Consider the following 23,807-nt stretch of genomic DNA (forward strand, 5'->3'; position numbering starts at 1 on the left):
CATTGTAAATTTGGAGGTTCTCATAATGGAAGGAGAGGGTGATCACACCTCCGAGCAGTTACGATTAGTGTAAGGTTTTCTGAGTTGTAGCTCCAGTTCTGAATTGGAAAATCGTGTGTCAGAACCCAAGCTGAGCACAATATGGCTGTAATAGAGAGTTGTTTTTCAATTCAGACGTTATGGTGTATTCCATTGGTACAATTTTGAGGCTGTCTATTTTTTCATTAATCTTTGTGAGAGCTTCACTTAATGTGAGCTTGCTACAGTTTTGTTTTCAGCAGTTACTACAGTCAAAAGTATGATATAGCTGTGAAATCCCAGTCATGTGAATATTTACGTGCAGGTTCCTCCTTCCTTAAGTGTTGCAGCTAGCTAGATCCAATGATTCATGGGGGGGGGGGGAATAGAAAGTGAAAAGGAAACAGCATTTAGAGTTCTGCCCTCGGTTCCCACTGTAGCTTGTTGAAGGCACCACTCTGTACCAGGAGTAATATTGTCCACATGATTTAACATCCCCTGCTGGATCCTTGCTCATCTGATACCAAACAGGGCAGAGCCCCAGGTCTACTGCTGGTTCAGAAGGAAATTTTCAGCCAGGGTTCTTGCTCTACATTGAAGTCTACATTGAAACACATTTACAGTAGGTCATTAATCAGATAACCTGGATGAGATCTGGTGGCAGTGTTCAAAATGAAATACTGTACCGTGTTGCCACTCATTGCCTGGCTTTACCGGAGGTCAGCACTTCCTGTATCAGAGGATCTCCATAGGTTCTGATGGTGTTATTCTTAGCTGCAACTATGCTCAGGGATGCTATACTAAGTGAAAATATTCAATAAGGTTTTCCCCATCTTTAGGCTGTGATTCTTGGTTCTGGATTTTCCAACCACCCCCCTTGTATATAGAGTTCTGTTAACAATTCATAATTCTATGTGACACTTCTTCTTCTTCTCTACTTCAGTTACTATAGATCCAACCAACGTAATCTCATATGTCAGTTCTGTTATCTCAGGATTTAGTCTAGTACATATACATTACATTCCCAGGATTTAATCAAGTACATATTCATTACGTTCACTGGATTTAGTCCAGTACACGTTCATTACATTCCCAGGATTTAATCTAGTATGTGTTCATTACGTTCACTGGATTTAGTCCAGTACATGTTAATTGTATTCCCTTCAAGGACACTCAAGCTTCTTTGCACCTCCCCTTTCACAATCTGTCACCGTTCCAAACTGGTTTGTGACCATTTATCTTTCCTGCCGCATCCCAAAGTTGACTGGGTTTGTGGATGAATTGGTCACATGGGTGTAATTGGGCAGTGGACATTCACTGGGCCTGTAGAGCCTGTTACTGTGCTATATCTCTAAATCAGGGCTTCCCAACCTGGGGTCCACACAACCCTTGGTAAATGGTAGGGGTCTATGGCATTAAATAGGTGGTGAGTCCCTGCTCTAAATAAGAAATATAAGCTGAATTTATTGTGCATTTGCACACTTTCCCTGCAACCTTTTGGCATCCTCCTCCCACGTCATGTTACTTGCAGGCGCTACATTTTATTCACTTATCCAAATCATTCGTATATATCTTGTGAACTCCTGGAGCCCAAACAGTGATTCTTGTGACACTCCTTTGACTGCCACCCAATAAATTCCTTTATTCCTACTCTCTGTCTCCTGCCGAACAACAATTCTCAGTGCATTCTACTGTATTACGAAGATGCAGCTTAAAATGCATAAGAAAAGAATCTCACAGAACACCTTCAGAAATTAATTTACCTTACACTTTGTGTCTAATATTCATTTCTTAAGAAGTTACTGATTTTCTTTCAATAGTGAATGCAATATTTGCCTGAAACAAGAAATGAACTGAGTGGTGTGAAGTAGCACACACAATTACCGGTCAAAAATCAGTGAAACTCTCTCAGTTAAAAGCTCCCATTAAAGCGATCCCTCAGTCAAAACACCAAGACAATACCACTTCCCCTGAAATAATTAAAAACCGAAAGGATGCAAACATTAATTGCATTTCTATGATCAGAAATTTTTGTCAGTGGATTCTCTCTTTGACGTGACATGTCCCTTTCTCATTGTGCAGGTGATGAGACCCGTGGGTTAAGTGACTCAGAGTCATTGTCGGATATGGACTCATCGGTAGACATGTCTGTCCATAAACTGAGAAATGGGTTCATCCAGCCACTGACTGCGACAGATGAAGATGACAAGAACTCTGAAAATGAAGCCACAGACAGTGACTACATGCAGGAGGATATCCTGGAAGAGACCAGTTGCAGTACAGGAGATGTATCAGACTTTAATGACGAAATAAGTCAGGGAGGTGACACTTGTGAAAGAAGCTGTTCTGCTGACTCACTGGAAGAACTACAGATGGAGACTTCAATGAGCAGCCTGTCCGGCCTGCATTCATATGATGACTCCTCCGAAGAGGATGACAAAAATTCTGCCGCTGGGGAGAGTGGAAGTGAGCAGGCCACAAGCAAGCGAACAATGGAATCTGAAATCAGGGTTCCTCAGCTTCCAACAGAATCACCAATCTCCACCCAGACTTTCTCAGAGTACAACAACATTGCTATGAAGGAACTGGTGACTTGCCGCTCGTCTGACCTCAGTCTAGGCACGGATCACCCTACTGCAGAAACCCGGAAGCAGCATGCCGAAGTTGTGGATGGGAGTGATACACAAGGGAGCATAGCTTGTGCTTTGACCCAGTACAATATGGTGACCAAGTTACCACCCATTCCTTCCCCAGTGGAGTCAACTGATGATGGGGATGCATCTGGTGAGTTTCTAATCATCCCTATTCTGGACCCTCCCCTTGGCTTTCGAGACAGCAGTTCTGAGGATGAATTTTTTGATGCAGCTGAAAGATTTACTACATTTGAGACCCCAGATGATGCAAAAATCACTGAAGCTGGAGCAGGTGGGTCAAAAAGATGATCACAATTGATTGTCCGTTCTCTCCATCAGATCTCTTCCATCCCGGGGAACATGGTTTTTGAACAGGACACCTAAACATGTTTATATATGGATGTACAACTTGTTATTATTCTTCACTTTAAATATTATCAATTTTATTTTTTTAATAACTGGTGATGGTGATATTGGAGAGGCAATAAATGATTTGGGTGGTAGGAAGGAATTCCAGAGAATTCCAAAGAATTCCAGAGTTCAGAGTTCAATTTTGGCTTAAGAATGTCCTCCCTGTGGAATACATGGATTTTCTCAGGGTCCTCCAGTTTCCCACCACAGTCCAAAGACATATCGAGTAGGTTAATTGGTCTTTGTAAATTGTCCTCTGATTAGGTTAGGTTAGGGTTTGCTGGGACAGTGTGGTTTCAAGGCCAGCAAGACCTTCTCCCCACTGTATTGCTTAATAAATAAAGATGGCTTTTTGGAGCAGCTTGTGGTTGAGCCCAGTATGGAAAAGGCAATTCTGGACTGGGTGTTGTGCAATGAACCTGAATTGATTAGGGAGCTTAAGGTAAAGGTACCCTTAGGAGACAATGATCATAATATAATAAAATTCACCCTGTAGTTTGAGAAGGTGCAGCTAAAATCAGATGTATCAGTATTACATTCGAGTAAAGGGAACCACAGAGGCATGACAGAAGAACTGGCCAAAGTTAATTGGAAGGGGACACTAGCAGGGATGATGGCAGAACAGCAATGGCTGCAGTTTCTGGGAACAATTTGGAAGACGCGGAATAGATGCATCCCAAAGAAGTATTCAAAAGGGAGAATGAGGCATCTGTGGCTGACAAGGCTGGTCAAAGACAGCATAAAGGCAAAAGAGAAGGCATATAACACAGCAAAAATTAATGGGAAGGTAGAGGATTGGGAAGCTTTTAAAAACCAAATCAGAAGGCAACTAAAAAAGCAATAAGGAAAGATGAAATATGAAGGGTAGCTTGCCAATAAAATAAAATAATATAATACTAAAAGTTTTTCAGATATATAAAGAAGCGAGAGTGGACATCCATATTATCATGCATCTCCACTGTTAGTTGGAGGCATGTGATAAAATAAGCCAAAGTCAGCATGGTTTCCATAAGGGGGAATCTTGCCTGACAAATCTCTTGGAATTCTTTGAGGAAATAACAGACAGAGTAGACAAGGAAGAGCCAGTGGATGTTCAAACAACACACACAAAATGCTGGTGGAACACGGCTGGCCAGGCAGCATCCATACGGACTGACGAAGGGTCTCGGCCCGAAATGTCGACAGTGCTTCTCCCTATAGATGCTGCCTGGCCTGCTGTGTTCCACCAGCATTTTGTGTGTGTTGTTTGAATTTCCAGCATCTGCAGATTTCCTCGTGTTTGCCATTGGATGTTGCTTATTTGGATTTTCAGAAGGCCTTTGACAAGGTGCCACTCATGAGACTGCTAAACAAGATATAATCCCATGGTATTACAAGAAAGATACAAGCATGGATAGAGGATTGGCAAACTGATGGGGGGAAAGAATGGGAATAAAGGGCACTTTTCTGTTTGGAGGCTGGTGATTCTCAGGGGTTGGTGTTGGGACAACTTATTTTCATGTTATATGTTAATGATCTGGACAATCAAATTGATGACTTATGACCAGGTTTGTGGATGATATGAAGATAGGTGGAGGGACAGGTAGTGCTGAAGAAGCAGGGAGTCTGTAGAAGGACTTGGACAGATTGGGAGAATGGGCACGGAAGTGGCGGATGGAATTTAATGTAGGGAAATGTATGATCATGCACTTTGGCAGAAGGATTAAAGGTATAGACTTTCTGATGGGAAGAAAATTCAGAAATCAGAGGTGCAAAGGGTCTTGGGACTCTTTGTGCAGGATTTCTCAAAGGTTAACTTGTTGGTTGAGTTGGAGATAAGGAAGGCAAATGCCTTAGCTCTTAGAGAGCAAAAATACATAAGCAAGGATGTAATGGTGAGGCTTTATAAGACATTGATCAAATCACATTTGTAGTATTCTGAACAGTTTTGGACCCCTTATCAGAATCAGAATCAGAATCAGGTTTATTATCACCGACATGTGACATGAAATTTGTTAACTTAGCAGCAGCAGTTCAATGCAATACATAATCTAGCAGAGAGAGAAAATAATAATAAATAACCAGTTTAGTGTAATATTTAAAGCATTGCTTGATTTTTAAATACTGTACAGTTAATAAATAAACCAAACAAGCCCTTTGTAAAATAGTCACTGCCATCGACATCCCATTGTCCCTGCAGATGTATAGATGCAAACAAGTATTCTCCAGTGGTCTGTAATTTTCTCTGCATACAGCATTAAAAAAACTTAAAGCATAATAAGGCTGTGGTGTCTAAAGATTGGAATGCAATGGTTGAACACTTGAGAAAAAGTGAAAAGGATAAACTAACTCAGCAATTTAATGTCAGTTGGTGATAGAACATTCAGAGATAGGAAATAGTACAGATAAGAGTAAAGCATGTATGGATACATTTGTTATGGTCAGGAAGAGAGGGTTGATAAAGCAGGAGTTGTTGGTGCACTGTACACATGTACTTAAAGGTTTTGTTAAAATATGTCCTTTCTGTAAATTGTTGGTGAAATTGAAGTCCATTAGTTGTAGCTGAGAGTGAAGGTGAACAGTTGTTTCTTTTAACCTTGACAGGATTATGCATGGTTGTCCCCAAGGTTTTTATGTTCAATGTGTGTATGTTATTGACCTGGACTCGAGTACACTAGGCTTTATTTCAAGTTTTGGTGACAGTAGAAAACTGAGAAATGCTGCAAACATTAAGAAAAGAATTCAAAATAACAGAGAGACTGGTGAACTGGGTGACATTTGGCAGATGAAATTAGTGAGAGAAGTGTTCCACGATTCAGCTCGTTAAGTATCTGAACATAAAGGGATGATTTTAAAGATAGTGCCAGCAAAAGAAAGATTTTATTCGTAACTGTCTGACATCTACGGCCTTCGCTTTCGGGTGCTCCTCAAATACAAACATTTCTCTACATTTACCCTATCATAATTTTAAAGACCTCTCTTAGCATACAACTTGAATATGTTTTCTTTTAAAGAAAGTAATCCTCAGCCTATACAACTATCCTATTAGTTATCATCATTCAGTCTTTGAGTAATTCTTGTGAACATTTTTTGAACATTTTCAGAGTCTACTACAATTTTTGGTCTGTGTAAGCTATCACTAAAGAAATAATAACAGCACAATATTGTTCAACACAGTTTTCATTTGATATCTTGTTTAGTTCTATTCCTGTGGAATATTCTTTCTGGCATGCATTTGCACCTTTATTTTGACTTTGCTACTTTTAGTGATTTGTGTGCCTGTAAAGTCTTGTAACTTTGTTCTGCTACCCATTTATGTCTACAACTTGGATGCCTGGCACTCTTGGAGCACAATCTAGAACTGTGTACAATAAAAGTCCAGGTCAGAAGTCACAAAAAAAATCACAATATCAGGACATTCTAACTTTAAGAAAATGCTATGATAATGTACTGTCTTTAAGGGATATTAAAAACCAAGCTGAAGGTTCACAGTCATTGGCTCGCAGTAGCAATGGCAGTTTCACGTGGCCAATAGGAAATGGGCAGGAGTTCTCTGTAAAGATCTCTGTACAGGCAGAGAGAGTCAAAGAGGTGTGACGGATTTACGAAATAATGTGGACGTGTGAAATAGAGCGGCAATTCTAGTTAGAGGGGAAAATAGAGATCTTGCCAGTTAAACTACGGAGAAACTCTGAGGCTGTGGTACTTGTGGTGCAGTAGGACTTGGTGGGGCAATGAATATAATTGGGCCAAGGATGGGGCAAGGGAATAGCAAATGCTGTGGTGTGCTGGGGAGGGGAGGGAATTATTGCAACGGCTCTGGAGTTAGACAGGGTCATGATAAAGATGAACAACTGAAATATGATGGGGCTGTGGGTGGGTGTTTTGCCCTGAGTGCCAGAATGAGTCTGAGGGAGCAAGTGATATGATGTGACTCCTTTGGCGAAATGCATCACCTATGATGGGTGGGCCTCACCTTCCCCGTTACTCCTTCAATATTTTCCACTTACCACAAGCATCAGACATAATTTCAATCTGTTATTTTCTGTGCAATAGGACTTATTGTAGTAGAAAGAGTGAATAATGACTCCAGGATAGCAGCTGACTAAATGGGCAAAAATGGTAGTCATGGGAGCGTAAAAATTATCTTTGGTACAGCAGTTAATGTGTTCCTTTTGGGATGGAAAAAATATTCTCTTGTACTGTCAGTTATGTAGGAGAGTTTAGTTAACCTCAATTAAAAAAACAGAAATATTTCACGAACAAAAAACGTGCAAAATACATAAATAAAACTGTGTGCTTTTTGTCAAAGCTGTAACAAAATTTAAAAAAAAACAAAGAAAGGTATAAACTACCATCTTTCATAATTCAGGGCATCCCAAAGTTCAAATGGCTCCTCTCTGCTGTGAATTTCTATGTTTCTATGATTCCCAAATACTGTAAATATTTTTGAAGTTTAGTCTTAGTTTTATTGGGAAGATGATCTTTAAACTGAAAGACTCACAGACAAGTTTATGTTCATGACCTTCTGCTTCGATAGTCCATCCACTTCAGATGCTCTTCTGCACAACACTGTTAAAACATGGTTATTGAGTTACTGTTGCCTTCCTATCAACTTCAAACAGTCTGGCCATTTTCCTTTAATCCTTTTCATTAACAAGGCATTTTCACCCACAGAACTGCTTCACACCATTCTCCATAATCCCTGTAAACTGTAGTGTGTGATAATCCAGGAGATCAGAGATACTCAAACCACCCTGTCTGGCACCAACAATCATTCCACGGACAGTCACTTAGATCACATTTCTTCCCCATTCTGATGTTGTGTCTGAAGATAATTGAACTCCTTGATCTGTATCTGCATGCATATACACACTGAGTTTCTGTTGCATGATTGGCTGATTAGATATTTGCATTAATTAGGTGTACAGGTGTAAAAATAAGGTGTTTACTGAGTGTATAAGGTCAGACTGTTTTGGTGATGTTCAATGAGAGAGCAATATTGGCCAGGACTTGTAACCTCACCCAAACTCTCTTTCACAAAGCATGTTAGGATCTTATACATCTGTCTAAGAGGCAGACGGGGCCTTGGTTTAATGTTACGCCTCATGCAATTGTCTCTGGAATGGGAATGGCTCTACAGTGCCCATGGCTGACACCAATACTATCATCATTAATGCTGTGGTTTTACGTGTGTAACAAATTAAATACCAAAGAAAGGAGTTTGAAAGTCTACTGACTGGGGATATAAGAATAACAATTCTTCTTCATTGTACTAGGAAATGTTTAGTTTTCCGGTGTAATGAAGCTCAGCTCAGGGGAGAAAGCAGCAAGCCCAGTGTTGCAATGGAAATTAGGTGGTAAGTTATGTTATGGGCTCCTACCTCACTTAGCCCCCTCTACAAACCCTGGGCTCCTCTACACGGGGCTACCTTAAGAAGCATGCTGGTGGTGGGAAAGGAACCTGGAAGGAACAGTGGTCTGGGCTTTTAGAAGCAAGCAGAAGGCCTCAATGCTAATAGAGAGGAGCACGTTTCCAGCAGCCTCATTCTACTGTGTCTTGGCTCACGTCTGTTGCAAGACCCAGCTCAGTGAGGAGTAAGGCAGAGTGTGAAGAAGATGGGAGGTGTGGGAGACGGTGGGTTTGATATTAGACATGTCTCTGTGGCATGCTAAAAATTCAAGTTGAAATTTATCTTGCTCGAGTTGGCTCCCTCTAACTAGGATTTTACCATAGACTGCATCTTAACATAGCCATTGAATCATGGGTTTAACATTACAAGTAGATATGTAGATTAGGTTATTAAAGATACTTGTAATGACTTTACACTATAAACAACATAGGAAGAAGAGATCCTGTTCCACATCCGTTACTCTGAAAAACTTTGATTTATAGAGGCACAAAAGACTTCATTTTCTGGAATCTGGAAAATCAAACAAGATGCTGGAGGAGTTCAGCATATCAGGCAGAATCAATGAGGGAAATTGGAGTTTCAACCTGAAATATCAGCTGTCCGTTTCACTACACAAATGCTGCTTGGCTCATTAAGCTTCTTCAGCATCTCGTTAGACTTAGAATCGTCCCTTTTGCATGGTTTCATTGACCACTCTCATAAGTGAATTCCAGGTATTTCACAAAATCAAGTACAAAGGAGGCTAATAACTACAGCTATCTAAGAGCACGGTGAGGTGGGTGCAGGATAAAACCAAATGAGTGGTGTGGAGCTCAAAAATAGTGTGAGGAGCTGAATGGAATAGGAGCCCTAAAACTTCACCTATCACCTAGATTCCTTATGAGTGCTGCTTATATGTTGTCAGGATGGGGCTTTGTGCCGGTGATGTTGCTGCAGGTAAGTGTTTCATTGCACCCGTGCAGACATACACGTCTGCATATGATGCAAGTGAAGCACTGGAAAATACAAATGATTTTAGCTGCAGCAACGTGTTTATTGGCATTTGTATGAGTTGATACTTGAACAATTTCAAAGCATTTTCATTTTGTGACAGATTTGGAGTCCACCTGTATGAAGAGGATTGAAGAGAGATGGAATGTGCAGACAAGCCCAAGTCGTTATGAGACTACAGTGAATACCGAGCCTGTGAAGAGCGGTAAAGATCGAAGTGAAGAAGCAAAACCTGCAATAAATGCAAAAGAACGCTTTACACCCCAGGATGCTTTTGATGTAAAACCTTATCTATCCCACTGTTATTCAAAGAAAGTTGAAGATTACAAGTATTGTTATGACAGGAAAAATCTTGTATCAAGAAAACAACAATTGCCAACTTTCTGTTCTGTGGCTAGTAGTGAGACTGAATCTGCCTTACTGGAACCTGAGCTAATCAGTCCATTAAAGTCCATCTCTGTCTGCATCAATAAAAAGGCTGCACCTAGCTTAATGGAAATGGAGCCTGATACGATGGAAATCAAATCAGTTACAGAAGCAATAACTGTTATTACTCCAGTTTCAGCTATGCGCTATCCATGTGATTCGGGCTCTAAAATGGGCAATGCCCCAACAGTAGATGGCTCGGAACAAGATGAAAGCATAAGTAAATCTTTTATTGATGTGAAGCCTCCCAGAACAGCTTGTTCCAAGACTGAAAGAAGTTCCAGTCCTTCAGAAGTAATTCTGGAGCTTGGGCAATTGTGCTTAGAGAACCCAATAGAAGATAAAGCACGTTCTGTTCCCACTGTATCCTGTACTGATGAACAACAAACCCTGAACACAATTAGTGTGACAGGCAAAGACCAAAATGATGTAATTATCGAAAGTAGTACAGGACGAGAACAGGGAAATGGTAAGTGTGGTCCATGGGCAGATTTCAATCAAAGTGAAATTGCACTTAGACAAATGTCATGTCAAGATGATCTCAGAGAGAATACATGCACTTTCAAAGTAGAATCTGACAATTGTGGTCTAGCTAAAGCACGTTACCAACAAAGCAACGGCAGTGCAGCTGTGCAAAGACATTTGTTGACGACCAATGGGGATCAAGGTCTCCCACAAATGTCAGTATTGCAAGAGGAAATATCTGACAGAAGAAATTCCTCTTTGGGAGACAATGAAAACAGAAGTGTTTGTCCTCTTGACAGGAACAGATTGGTTTTGGATTTAAACCACATGTCCTTTAAAACATTTGGCGCAGTCAAACATTTCGCATCACCAACCTCGGAACCAAAGATGGAAGTTTTCTCAGTGAGGCCCCAGAAAATTTCTAACCTTCACACAGGACATGGGAAAGGCAACCAATCAAAGGTAGAGCCAAATTCCAACCATGACGAGTATCTTGTGCCTCCCACACAAATAAATGTAGATAATTTCAGTGCACCAATTCCTTGCCTAGGGAATAAAGATACTTCACACAAAATATCTTCGGAAACAACTAAATCAAAGCCACTCTATGAACTAGAATTCACAGTGACTCAGAAGTCTTCAGCAGTGCAAAGTGTATGTTCATCTGCCAAATTCAACAATCTCAACGGGCAAGAAGAAGAGGGGTTAGGTTTTAATGTTGACTCGGAAAATTTGGCTATTCTTACAACTGATAGAACTAAACAGCTTTCAACAGGTGGAAAGGAAGCTTGTAGCTGCCAGATGGTATATGGGAATTGTTTCCGAGCTTTGGGCATTGATGCCATTGATGAACACAAAGAACTAGAAAGTCTCACATGGCCACCTTCACCAAAGACCACTCCACCTGCTTCAGGAAGCCCCTTGCCTCAAGGCCTCGCTACGTTTAATAAACAGGGTGAAGAAACCGTGGCTGCCAAGTGTTATTTTGGTATTCTTGATGCCGTAAAGGATGGAAATCTGGTCCTACCACTGTTCAAGGATAAAAGGTACAACATGCCAAATGGATTTAGGTTGGTGCAAAACGACATTGCAGAGTTACTCAATATACTGAAGGAATGTCCCAGAGAAAGCCATGCAGATGAAGATTGTACAGCACTTACTTCAGTAACCAGGCAAAAACTCGATAGGGAGTGCAAAAGGTTGATGTCTGCCTGTCAAAAGAGTGTAAAAGTAAACCAAACTCCTGATGAAATGATCCTTGGGGTTTCAGAAAGTTTCCAAGCCCTCTCTCAGCTCTCTGAGACATGCTTCCAACTTACAACATGCCCGGGTTGTGCTAAGGACCATGCAGAAGTGGCCAGTACCTTGAGAAAGGTTGTCATGTCTTACAAGATCTTTGTGCAAGCCTCTGAGAATGCATGTAGCAAAATGTCAGATGACTTAGGCATGAAACTTCTGGCAGAACAGTGTGCGTCTCTCTTTACAGGGATTTTCTACCTGAACCAGTTGTTCACAAGTAATTCACTGTCACAATAGAAACTATTGTTTACAAAGTCTGTTGGTCTGAGAGAGGAACCTGGCATTCCTACAACACACCAGAGTGGTGAACCATTCGTCCTTTGCAGGCAACATGTATGTTGTACAATGTGACACAGTGCAATTCATGTGGTCTGTGCCAGCCAACAAGGACTTCATTTAAAGGTGGAAGACAATGTCGTAGTTTGGTATTAACTTTGTTTTGTCACAACTGCTTGCTTACTCAGAACTTCTACAGCCATCATATGGAAAGACTGGCTAATTCATTAAGAAGCTGACCTTTTGTTCATAAAACTGGGTTTTGAGTTTAGTTCATTGCATTAGGATGAAAATTTCTTTTCACTTCTGGATGTAAAGGTTTGTTTTGTGGGATTATTTTCTTGTTGCTAAAGGAAGATAGGTGGTTGTTGTAGTTCTTTTCCATTCCTTGTGGTGCATCAGTCAGCAACCTTGCCACTTGTTTAGCATTTTTGGTTTTTTTTATGAGGCTGAGTTGCTAGCTTGACACCCAACCCAGCACAGATGGACAATGTGCAAGGAGTCGGCCAGATTCAAACCCGGGGACCACTTGCCTTGAAGTCCAGTCCAGATGCTACTACACCACTGGCTGACTTAAAGGAAGATAGGTCATGCCACAAAAATCTTTAGCACTTGAAATAATTGCCACTAAATCAGCATGTCATATTTATGTACAGCTTGCACGTGTCTTGTGTATATGTATCTGCTCGTAAGTGTGTGTGTGTGTGTGTGTGTGTGTGCGCGCGCGTGTGCATGTGTGTGTAAGTCTGGATGTGTGTGTGTGTGTGTGTGTGTGTGCGCGCGCGCGCGTGTGCGTGTGTGTGTGTGTGTGTGTGTGTGTAAGTCTGTACGTGTGTGTGTGCACGCGCATGTGCACGTGTGCATGTGTTTATGGGTATGTACATAGATGTACAGGGGTGTATTTATTAATTATGCTGTCTGACAATATGGGCAGTGAGATATTGTTAAAGCGGGCAAAACAGAAGGAATATGGGATTATAAATGAACATCTACCGACACTGTCTTTCTTAGTGTGTTTGGGAATAGAAATGGGTGAAAAAGTTGGAGAAAGAATGTTCCACTTTTTGATGCCAACATCATTTATTTTGCTGTTCCTATTTCCATTTATCTACATTAATTGTAGAGAACGGATTTCTATATATCTGGAACAAGCTACACTTTCCATCACTTGCTAAAACTAAAGTGAAAACTTTCTCCAAAGAGTTGATATGCTAGTTGCATGGTTTTTATTTCCAGCATCAGGAAGGCGGAGCAAAGACCTTGTTCAGATTAGAGTTGTGAAAATAGAGCAATATGAAAAGTGACCTGGATTTTCGTCCTTGTGAATGTAAGCTACTTTTTGCTGTTCCATGATGAGAAATACAGTCGTCATCTCATGACCTCAGGCTGATGTTTAGATCTTGGCAGAAGGTACTGGTTGTCAAGACACAACGTGAAAAAATCAGAGATTTTTCTCATTTCCAATTAGGAATTGTGAATCTGAGAGTGACTTTGTGATTCATGAGGTCTGAAAGAGATTTAACCATATAACTTGTTTTTAGTTGTTAAATAAAGATATAAAGCCTGGACTTTCTAATCTCTAATATAGCAACAAACCATCAAACACCAGTGTGTATTTGGAGAGTGGCAAACTATGGACTCTCCTTTGTGATGCTCGATGGATGAAGAATGTTAACAATTATGTTCATTAGCATAAAAGCATAAAGGATACTTCTATTTATTTTTCTTTCATTGCCTCAAACTTCCTTCAATCTTCTCAATAAATTATAAAATTAATGTAAATTCCATATCAGAGTATAGAGTAAATATTGCAATTGCTCAGATCGTAATTGAGTATTGTTTTACATGTGTAGAGAATTGCTTCCTCTTTCAACATGAATTCAAACAAATGGGCTACTGCCACTATAATTTATAAGCCCTTTCTCACAGGGATCTGCTGTGCAGAGATATTCTCAATTGTCTTTGATAGAGTATTTCCAAAGTGGCATTTAGGGGCACCACGCACGGTACAGCTCGGGTCTTTGGAGTTTAATTCTGACGCCGTCTGTAAGAAGTTTTTTCCTGTGAGCATGTGGGTTTCCTCTGGGTGCTCCGGTTTCCTCCCACATTCTAAAGACGTACAGTTAGTTGGTTAATTGGTCATTGTAAATGTTCTGTGATTAGGCTAGGGTTAAAGGGGTGGTTTGCAGGGCAGCACAGCTCATTGGGCTGCACGGGCCTGTTCCCTGATGTGTTCCCTCTCTAAATCAGTAAATCCCACTAACTCCCAATTCCCTACTAGTCACTTTAAGCACTGATTAAACAGCTTATTCCAGATTTTTTCTTTTACTTCACTACAAGGGGGTTGAACTGCAGAAAGTCACCTCATTGACTCAAGTCCTTGTTACAGCACTAAATTCACTGTAAATTGGTTCACAGTTAAACAGGCTATTTTATTACAAGGAGATATAAAGAACAAATAGTATTTGCAATGATCGAAGTCAGAAACACAGATCACTTGCCCTTTCTCGAAGAATTTTTTGAGGGAAAAAATTATCATCTGTTCTGATTATTGATAAAATAAACATCTTAATCAAAGATTTCCAAACAATTAATTTGTTAGTGAAATACAATGGGTATTGGCATAGCTACACAGTTAGTTAATTCATCTTACAATACGTATAATTTACAATTGTTTTGCCCTTATTAAATTAAATCAGCCAGACTAGCTAACCTAAGTTGATAATTTGTTTCAGCTTCTTGCACTAAAAATATAAAGCAAAATTACAAATATTCTAAGAAAACAACTTTTCTGATTTGTACAACTAATGGTTCAAAAGGGTATAATTAATGCTTTGGTTGATAAATACTAGATTATGGGGAGAAGGAAGGAGAAGGAGGTTGAGAGGGAAAATCGTGATGGAATGGGGGAGCAGACTCAATGGGCCAAATGGATCAATTCTGCTCCTATGTATTATGGTCCAATGTTTTAATTCTCACATCTCAGTGTATTTTGTGGAACAACTTTTGTGCATACGGAAAAAAGAATATCAGGAATTCACCCTGGTTCTGGGACTATCACACCATCTGGTTAAAGAGGAGGTCAATGAGTAGTAATTCAAATTGTAAACCCCAAGCATTCTCCATCTCAGGGGCTTGGGGCTAAATATAATGAACCATCCCAACCTAAATTGCTCAGTACTTTACAGTAGTCATTGTGGAAAAAGCAAACTAATTAAACATGTTCAATATTGAACATGTTTCTTCCGTGGATGGCCAATATGTTTCTACATTGACTTGGACTGTAGCACGCTGATAAACTGAAGATGGAATTTTGTTTCTCTCCTCACTGATGCCGTGTCACCTGCAAAGTGTTCGCAGTATTCACTGTTTCTGTGCAGCTCAGGGTGACACTGAAAGAAACATGTCATCTTATTTATTAAGATTTTAGTTCTTATTCCCATGTTTAATTATCTGTATTGCCTCACCCCCCCCCCCCCACAGTTTGGTAACCACCTCCAGCTTTACGCTAAGAACTCTTCACCTAAGTTTCTGTATGACCTAGACGGGGGCCTACAGGCTATGGCGGCTCTCAGATAAACCCATTTATCCAATTGCCCAATTTATTTCCCTTCAGTCTATTTGCTACACATATACATGTCAACAGGTAACACTGGCGACCCTACTGAAGCTAACTAACCCACCAAGCATGATTTATTTTGGATGGAGGAAGAAACGGGAGCACTCAGGGGTGATACTGAGAAAATGCAAATTTCACAAAGGCAGCACCAGAGGTCAGAATTGAATACATTAGGACTGTGACACAGCTGAACTACCTGCAGTGCTACTGTGACATCCTAATTTATAAACCCGAGACTTTTGTGATTTGATTTGCACCATGGTTGCTGTGATCACTAACCGCTGTAGGATCACAGCCACACAGTAATACACATTGTCTGCTTGTGTGTTGTTCACTTCCACTGTTTCACTGCTGAAGCAGTAGCTTCTGCTGCCTTGGTTTAAATATCTGTAATTCCCCTCTAAATCTCTCCAGTTGTCCATCTTTCAGACTTTAACCTGTCTCTTTCTTGCTGTTTTATTTCACTGTCCTGTTGTTCCTTTTATTGGTCCAGTTTATTATATTTTACTCTGCTTGTGCTTCTTAGAAGCACCTTGGGACAGTATACTATGCTAAAGGCACAGATGAAAATAAATGGAACTGTTCTGCAGGTCAGGTATATCCGTGGAGAGAGACCTTTGTGGAAGACGAGATGATGTTATCTTATGACAACCATGCAAGTTCTGTGCTGTAAACTTTGGCCCATTGTCTGTAATCAGAATGCTAAATGTGTCCTTTGAACTTGCACATGATAATTGGTGTTTCCTCAGACTCTAACCTCCAAAAATGTGAAAGATAATGCATTGTCACCAGATACATTTTTCCACCTAGTAGAAACATATTTGACTCAGCATTAATCTCAGTGCTCTCTGAGAATTTGTGAGAATGTAGAACTTCTCTTAATTGGTTACTTTCTAGAGTCACAGGTCACCCTTATCTGCACATGATCCTTGATCTCCCATGTATTCCTACCATTAGATACTTTCTCTTGCTGTGTGAAGGCAACCATTCAATCCAAGATGTGAGGGGTGACTGACTGGAAACAATTTTCCTTCTGGAGATCAAGTTACTTTGAATACCCTATTGATTTCTCATATGGATATATGGTCTGAGGACAATTTAAACCTCATGCTATGCCTCATCTCATTTGCAGTCTATCTGGTGGTATCCTGAATCTACTAAGTCAATGGCAGAGAATTAGGAATTTGTCCCTTAGTCTGGTGAAATTTCTCAGTACAAAAATCACAGTAGAGTTTCTTCTGTAACTGTACGTGAAGTGTCCTTGTGCCACATATCGACCATATAGCAAATCCATCAGGAGCATCAGAATCTCAAGAAATATTCTCCCATAAAACCTCTGTGCCTGTAACTCAGGCCAAAGAAAAGAAGTTTCTCATTTGCCTAACATTCCCATTCAAGCAAAATCTGCTCAGGATTAATACTGGTAACTGCAGACTTCACTTACAGCAGCTATCAAATTTATCAGGTCTTTCAACAAAGTAACTTACACCCCTCAGGGGAATAGCACCTAGTAGATAGCCCAAGGAAAATGGTAAAAAGTTGAAACCTGTATTGATTGTACTTGGAAATATTTAACAATAATAGATATAAGATGTAAAATTAATGGTGCATAATATAAAATCAGGTACTATGTAAGTGTATGTGGTTTTACCAGAAGCCTGGTTATTCTTCATAGACTTTGCTCCTGTTGTTTACTATATGTCAACCTAACATACTGCTGTGAACTTGCAGTCTGAAAGTCTTTCATTAAGCAGGTAAGTGAGAGGGTGAAGGAACAGACTAACACAAACATGGTGCAAATTTTTAGACTAATTTGCCTGTATGAACTGTACAATGCACTTTGCAGCTTTTTTTATAAAACTGATACAAGTGATCGCATTGTCACTCCTGTACAGCGTACAGTATAATGCAATGTAAAGCTAGGGAGGCAGTCTTGATCATGATATATGTATTTAGTATGGCTTTGTATTTGTAATGTGATGATAAATATTTTCACTTATTATAAGCTCCAGAGCAAAAATGTACACTAAAGTATTCTTAGATCTAATTAAATATTTATGTTCATTTGATATTCTGTAGCAAATCAAATGACTTGCTGAGCAATTGTTTTTGAACACATTACTCAGTCCAAAAGCTGTTGGATGTCCTAATAGTCAGAGTTTGCACTTCAGCTTCAATGCCATAAGATATAAATTTATTAAATATATAAAAAAACAAAGAATATAAATAAATTTAAGAAAATTATTAATTATAGATGACTCTTGGAATTGATAGCTGCTGCTCAGTTTAGCCTATCCCTCCAGAACTACACAGTCCTGCCATTGCAACACCTGGGCCGGGCTTGAAAGAGCCTTTCACTGAAAATAAAATTCAAATAGGTATAAAACAGGTATCCTTAAAGGTCGTGTGTGGGTCTGACATACAATTCCATCTGACTTTGATCGTTGGCTGTAATTAGGGTATTCATTGTTCTAACTTGAAATATCAACTCTTTCAAATCAGGAAACGACTACTCCGACCAAAGATGAAGCCTCTATTTCTTCTGCATGAAGAGAAATTGTTGAAAACCACAGAAATGAACCCTCTAATGAGAAGCAGTACTGCTGATTATTTCAATGTGCTGTAGTGTTAACAAAAGGTTGAAATGATAGTGCTTTGGAAGGGCTTGCCCTCCTGTTGTCTGTAAGGCAATGCTTCCTGCCGGTTGTACTTTTCTTTCCAAGCAATCTTTTACAATGCCTGCTTTCTTTCAGTATTTTATCATAGAACGGATACAGTCGAGATCAAAACTTACCAGCACACAAAATAAATTAGTCTTCATTGTGTAGTACCGATATGCGATATTTCAAATATCCAAATTATGATTATTATTGAAAAGACTCCATCAGTGAGTGTTTGTTGCCGAGCAGACACAATATGGATTTAACTGCCTTGCCAGTTCTGAATATTTTATCAGATTTATGTCCATTTCCTAAAAAATCAATCTGTCAGCTCCCAGAAAACCCGTAATTTCTGTGTGTTCCCCATAGATATTGGTCAAGAGATTGTGGAGGCATTGGTAATGATCTTTCACAAATCACTGGATTCTGCAATGGTTCCAGGGGACAGGAAGATTTAAAATGTCACTTAGAAGGTTGGCGTCATTCAATGTTTGTAGTGAGATGCTGAAGATGTTCTATAGGTCAGTTGTGGAGAGCGCCCTCTTCTTTGTGGTGGCGTGTTGGGGAGGCAGCATTAAGAAGAGGGACGCCTCACGTCTTAATAAGCTGGTAAGGAAGGCGGGCTCTGTCGTGGGCAAAGTACTGGAGAGTATAACATCGGTAGCAGAGCGAAGGGCGCTGAGTAGGCTACGGTCAATTATGGAAAACCCTGAACATCCTCTACATAGCACCATCCAGAGACAGAGAAGCAGTTTCAGCGACAGGTTGCTATCGATGCAATGCTCCTCAGACAGGATGAAGAGGTCAATACTCCCCAATGCCATTCGGCTTTACAATTCAACCGCCAGGAGTAAGATATGTTAAAGTGCCGGGGTTAGGACTCAATGTATTTAAGTAAACTACTTAAGAACTTTTTAAAAGCTATTATTAATGCTTTTTGAGAGGATGATTTTAGATGCATATCATATTTTTACTGAGTTAAGTATTGTATGTAATTAGTTTTGCTACAATAAGTGTATGGGACATTGGAAAAAATGTTGAATTTCCCCATGGGGATGAATAAAGTATCTATCTATCTATCTATCTATCTATCTATCTATCTATCTATCTATCTATCTATCTATCCACTCTTTAAGAAGGGAGGGAGACAGAAGAAAGGAAATTAGCCAGTTAGTTTGAGTTCAGCGGTTAGGATGAAAATGAATGAGGTTTCAGGGTACTTGGAGCCACATGATAAAATAGGCCAAAGTCAGAATGGATTCCTTAAAGAAAAATCTTGCCTGGCAAATCTGTTGGAGTTGTTTGAGGAAATAACTGGCAGGATAGAAAAAGGAGAGTCATTGGATATTGTTTGCTTGGATTTTCAGAAGGCCTTTGACAAAGTGCCACACATCAGGTTGCTAAACAAGATAAGAGTCCATGGTATTACAGGAAAGATGCTGGCATGGATAGAAGATTGGCCGATTGGCAGGAGGCAAAGAGTGGGAATAAAGGATGCCTTTTCTGGGTGGCTACCAGTGACCAAAGGTGTTCCGCAGCGATCAATGTTGGGACCATTGGTTTTCATGTTATATGTCAATGATCTGAATGATGGAATTGATGGCTTTGTGACCATGTTTGGGAAGAGTAAAGTCATGCACTTTGATAGAAGGATTATAGGTGTAGACTATTTTCAAAATGGAGGGAATATTCAAAAATCAAAGGTGCAAATGGACTTGGGAGTCCTTGTGCAGGATTCCTTTATTTGGCTGAGTGGTGTCATAACAACAACCTCTCACTCAATGTCAGGAAGACCAAGGTATCATTGTAGACTTTAGGAGAGGGAAACCAGAGGTCCATGAGCCAGACTCATCAGAGGATCAGAGGTGGAGATGGTCAGTAACTTTAAATTCTTGGGTGTCACTATCTCAGATGACTTGTCCTGGACATATCATATAAATATAATTGTGAAGATAGTTCTACAGCACCCCTACTTCCTCTGCAGAGGTTTGGCATGTCACCAAAAACCTTGACAAACTCCTATAGATGAGCGGTGGAAAGTGTGCTGACTGGCTGCATTGCGGCCTGGTATGGGAACACCAATGCCTTTGAGTGGAAAATCCTACAGAAGGTAGTGGATTCGGCCCAATACATCACAGGTAAAACCTTCCCAACCACTGAGCACATCTACATGAAATGTTGCCGTAAAAAAGCAGCATCCATCACCAAACATCCTCACCACCCAGGCCATGCTCTTTTCTCACTGCTGCCATCAGGTAGAAGGTACAGGAGACTCAGGGCTCACACCACCAGGTTCAAGAACAGTTACTACCCCTCAACCATCAGGCTCTAGATCAAAAGGGGATAACTTCACTCATCTATTGAGATGTACCCACAAGCAATGATCTGACTTTATCATTTTATTTCATGCTCGCGTTATTTATCGCTATTTATTTACATTTGCATTTGCATAGTTTGATGTCTTCTATGCTCTTGCTTTTTCATTGATCCTGTTTACAGTTACTATTCTATATATTTTTGAGTATGCCTGCAAGAAAAAGAATCTCAGTGGTGACAAGTATGTGCTCTGATAACTTTTACACTGAACTTTGAACTTTAAAGGTTAACTTGTAGGTTGAGTTCAGAGTAAAAAAGGCAAATTGAATCTTAGAATTCATAGAAACATAGAAAACCTACAGCACAATACAGGTCCTTTGGCCCACACAGCTGGGCCAAACATGTTCCTACCTTAGAACTACCTGGGCTTTACCCATAGCCCTCTATTTTCCTAAGCTCCATGTACCTATCCAGGAGTCTCCTAAAAGACCCTATCATTTCCACCTCCACCACCACCACCGGCAGCCCATTCCATGAACTCACCACTCTCTGCATAAAAAACTTACCCCTGACATCTCCTCTGTACATACTTCCAAGCACCTTAAAACTGTGCCCTCTCATGCTAGCCATTTCAGCCCTGGAAAAAAGCCTCTGACTATCCACATGATCAATGCCTCTCATTATCTTATACACCTCTATCAGGTCACCTCTCATCCTCCATCGCTCCAAGGAGAAAAGGCCGAGTTCACTCAACCTATTCTCATAAGGCATGCTCCCCAATCCAGGCAACATCCTTGTAAATCTCCTCTGCACCCTTTCTATGGTTTCCACATTTTGAGAGGAGTAAAATATAAGAGCAAGGATGTTGTAGTGTTCTTGCACAGGTGTAAAAACTGAACTAAACACCAAGTATAAACCGGAGTCAATGAAGCGCGATCCCAGTAAGATTAACCGTTTACTGTTCACTCTTCCACATTAACGTATGGTGAAAACTGTTGATAAAACAATACAAAATATATACAGTATTTGTTTCCTTCTTGGCATCACATTTACATCATAAATACTTGGAAAAATAAAACTACAACAAACTATCCGGTAACATTTTCAATAGGACAAGAAAATAACTTTATCAACCGTCATTACTTTTAACAGAATCAGCGTTAACATTTTTACTTCAACATATTGATTATCTTATGAACTTACGACGTTGCTTCTATGATGTTTCTTAGTGCGTAGAGAGAAAACTTTTCTTGCGATGATCCTGCACACACAAGCCCCCTCCTTCCTGTTTCTCCAAACCGGTATTTTGCCACAAGATGCAGCAAATCCGGGTGTGATGTCATCGTATGCCACGATACATCACAGACAACGAATTTACTTTCAACAACCTTAACTTTAACTAGAAAATGATTACAAATGAATTACTAAAGTGAAAATATAATAAACTAAACAAATGCCTTAAGGGCACCACAAATATAATGCTGAGGCTTTATAAAGCAATGATCAGACCACATTCGGAGTATTGTGAGCAGTTTTGGGTCCCTTATCTGAGAAAAGTTCTGCTGGTATTGGAGATGGTCCAGAGACGATTCACGAAAATGATTCTGGGAACGAGAGGGTTAACATCTGAGGAGCGTTTGATGGCTGGCCTCTTCTACTTGCTGAAGTTTAGAAGAATGGGGGGGGGGGGGGGTTTCATTGAAGCTATCGAATATTAAAAGGCCTAAATAGAGTGGGTGTGTGGAGAGGATATAGTGGTTAAGTCTAGAACCAGAGGGCACAGACTCAGAATAAGACCATAAGACATAGGTGCAGAATTAGGCCATTTGGCCCGTCGACCCTGCTCTACTGTTTCATCAAGGCTGATTCATTCCCTCTCTATCCTGCCTTTTCCTTGTAACATTTCACCTGGCAAATCAAGAACACATCAACCTCAGCCTTAAGTACACCCAATGGCCGGGCCTCCACAGCCTCCTGAGGTAACAAATTCCACACATTTACCACTCTCTGGCTAAAGAAATTCCTCCTCATCTCCATTCTAAATGGATGTCTCTCTGCTCTTAGACTCCTCTACCACAGGAAACACACCCACATCCACTCTATCTAGGCCTTTCAACATTCAATAGGTTTCAATGAGATCCCTTCTCATTCTTCTAAATTCCAGTGAGTAAGGCCTCAGAGCCATCAATCGCTCCTCATATGATAAGCCTTTCATTCCTGGATTCATTCTCGTGAATGTCCTCTGAACCCTCTCCAATGACAGCACATCCTTTCTTCAATAAGGGGCCCAAACCTGCTCATGATTTGCCAAGTGAGGCCTCAGCATTGCATCCCTGCTCTTATATTCTAGTCCTCAAGAAATGAATGCTAACATTGCATTTGTCTTCCTCACCACCGACTCAACCTGCACATTAACCTTTAGGGAATCCTGCACAAGGACTCCCAAGTCCATTTCACCTTGGATTTTTGAATTTTCTTCCAATTAGAAAATAGTCTGTGCTTTTATTTCTTCTACCAAAGTGCACATACTTCTTAACACCATATTCTATCTGACACTTCTTTCCCATTCTCCTAATCTGTCTAATTCTTTCTGTAGCCTCCTTGCTTCCTCAACTCTACCTGCCCCTCCACCTATCTTTGTATTGTCTGAAAACCTGGCCACAAACCATCAATTCTCTTATCCAAATCATTGACATACAACATAAAAAGAAGCGGTCCCTACACCACCCCCTGTGGAACACCACTTGTCACTGGAAGCCAATCAGAAAAGGCTCCCTGTATTCCCACTTTTTGCCAGTGCTCTGTCCATTCTAGTATTTTTCCTATAACACCATGGGCCCCCTTGTTGTTGAACATTGTTGACTACTTTCCTTGTAACAACAAATATACTTCAGTCCCTCAAAGATTGGGAAGTTTGAAAGCTCTGTCTAATGTTAGTTACACCCCCCCCCCACCTGTGAGTAGGTAAGTGATAGAATCTGGGGGAGCTGATGGGAATGTGGGGAGAGTAAGATGGGTTAAATATGATTAGAGTAAAAATGGGTGTTTGATGATCATCTCAGACTCTGTATGTTGAAGGAGCTGTGTCCATGTTCATTTCTGTATGGAGCTATGACTTGAATTTGTATGCATGTTGTTCAGTGTTCTGATGCTGAAGAAACTACCATTAACAATTGTTAGCACCATTTATTGTCCGATAGTCTACTTGTTCAGCAGGAAATGACAACCAGAGTCTCCAGTGATCATTTCCTCTGGGGTTGGATGAGTCCTGGAGTTTATCCTGGTGCATAACAAATGATGA

At 40.3% G+C, this 23,807-nt stretch overlaps 2 protein-coding genes across 4 annotated transcripts in view; both read left to right on the forward strand.

Moving 5' to 3' along the window:
* Window positions 1-13,717, forward strand: part of frmpd1a (FERM and PDZ domain containing 1a) — a 175,401-nt gene extending 161,684 nt beyond the window's left edge. Inside the window, exons 15-16 of one of the 2 annotated variants that reach the window (XM_073024081.1) lie at window positions 2,101-2,943; window positions 9,549-13,717. In XM_073024081.1, the coding sequence (XP_072880182.1) occupies window positions 2,101-2,943; window positions 9,549-11,872 (3,167 nt within the window). In that variant the 3' untranslated portion in view covers window positions 11,873-13,717. The remainder of the gene's footprint in view (window positions 1-2,100; window positions 2,944-9,548) is intronic. The other variant, XM_073024089.1, reaches the window with a different exon arrangement.
* LOC140713724 (thymosin beta-10) overlaps window positions 1-23,807 on the forward strand; it is a 452,521-nt gene that overhangs the window by 302,254 nt on the left and 126,460 nt on the right. The gene's annotated exons all lie outside the window — the stretch shown is intronic.

This window comes from Hemitrygon akajei, chromosome 2, assembly GCF_048418815.1.
Source record: "Hemitrygon akajei chromosome 2, sHemAka1.3, whole genome shotgun sequence".
Taxonomy (NCBI): domain Eukaryota; kingdom Metazoa; phylum Chordata; class Chondrichthyes; order Myliobatiformes; family Dasyatidae; genus Hemitrygon; species Hemitrygon akajei.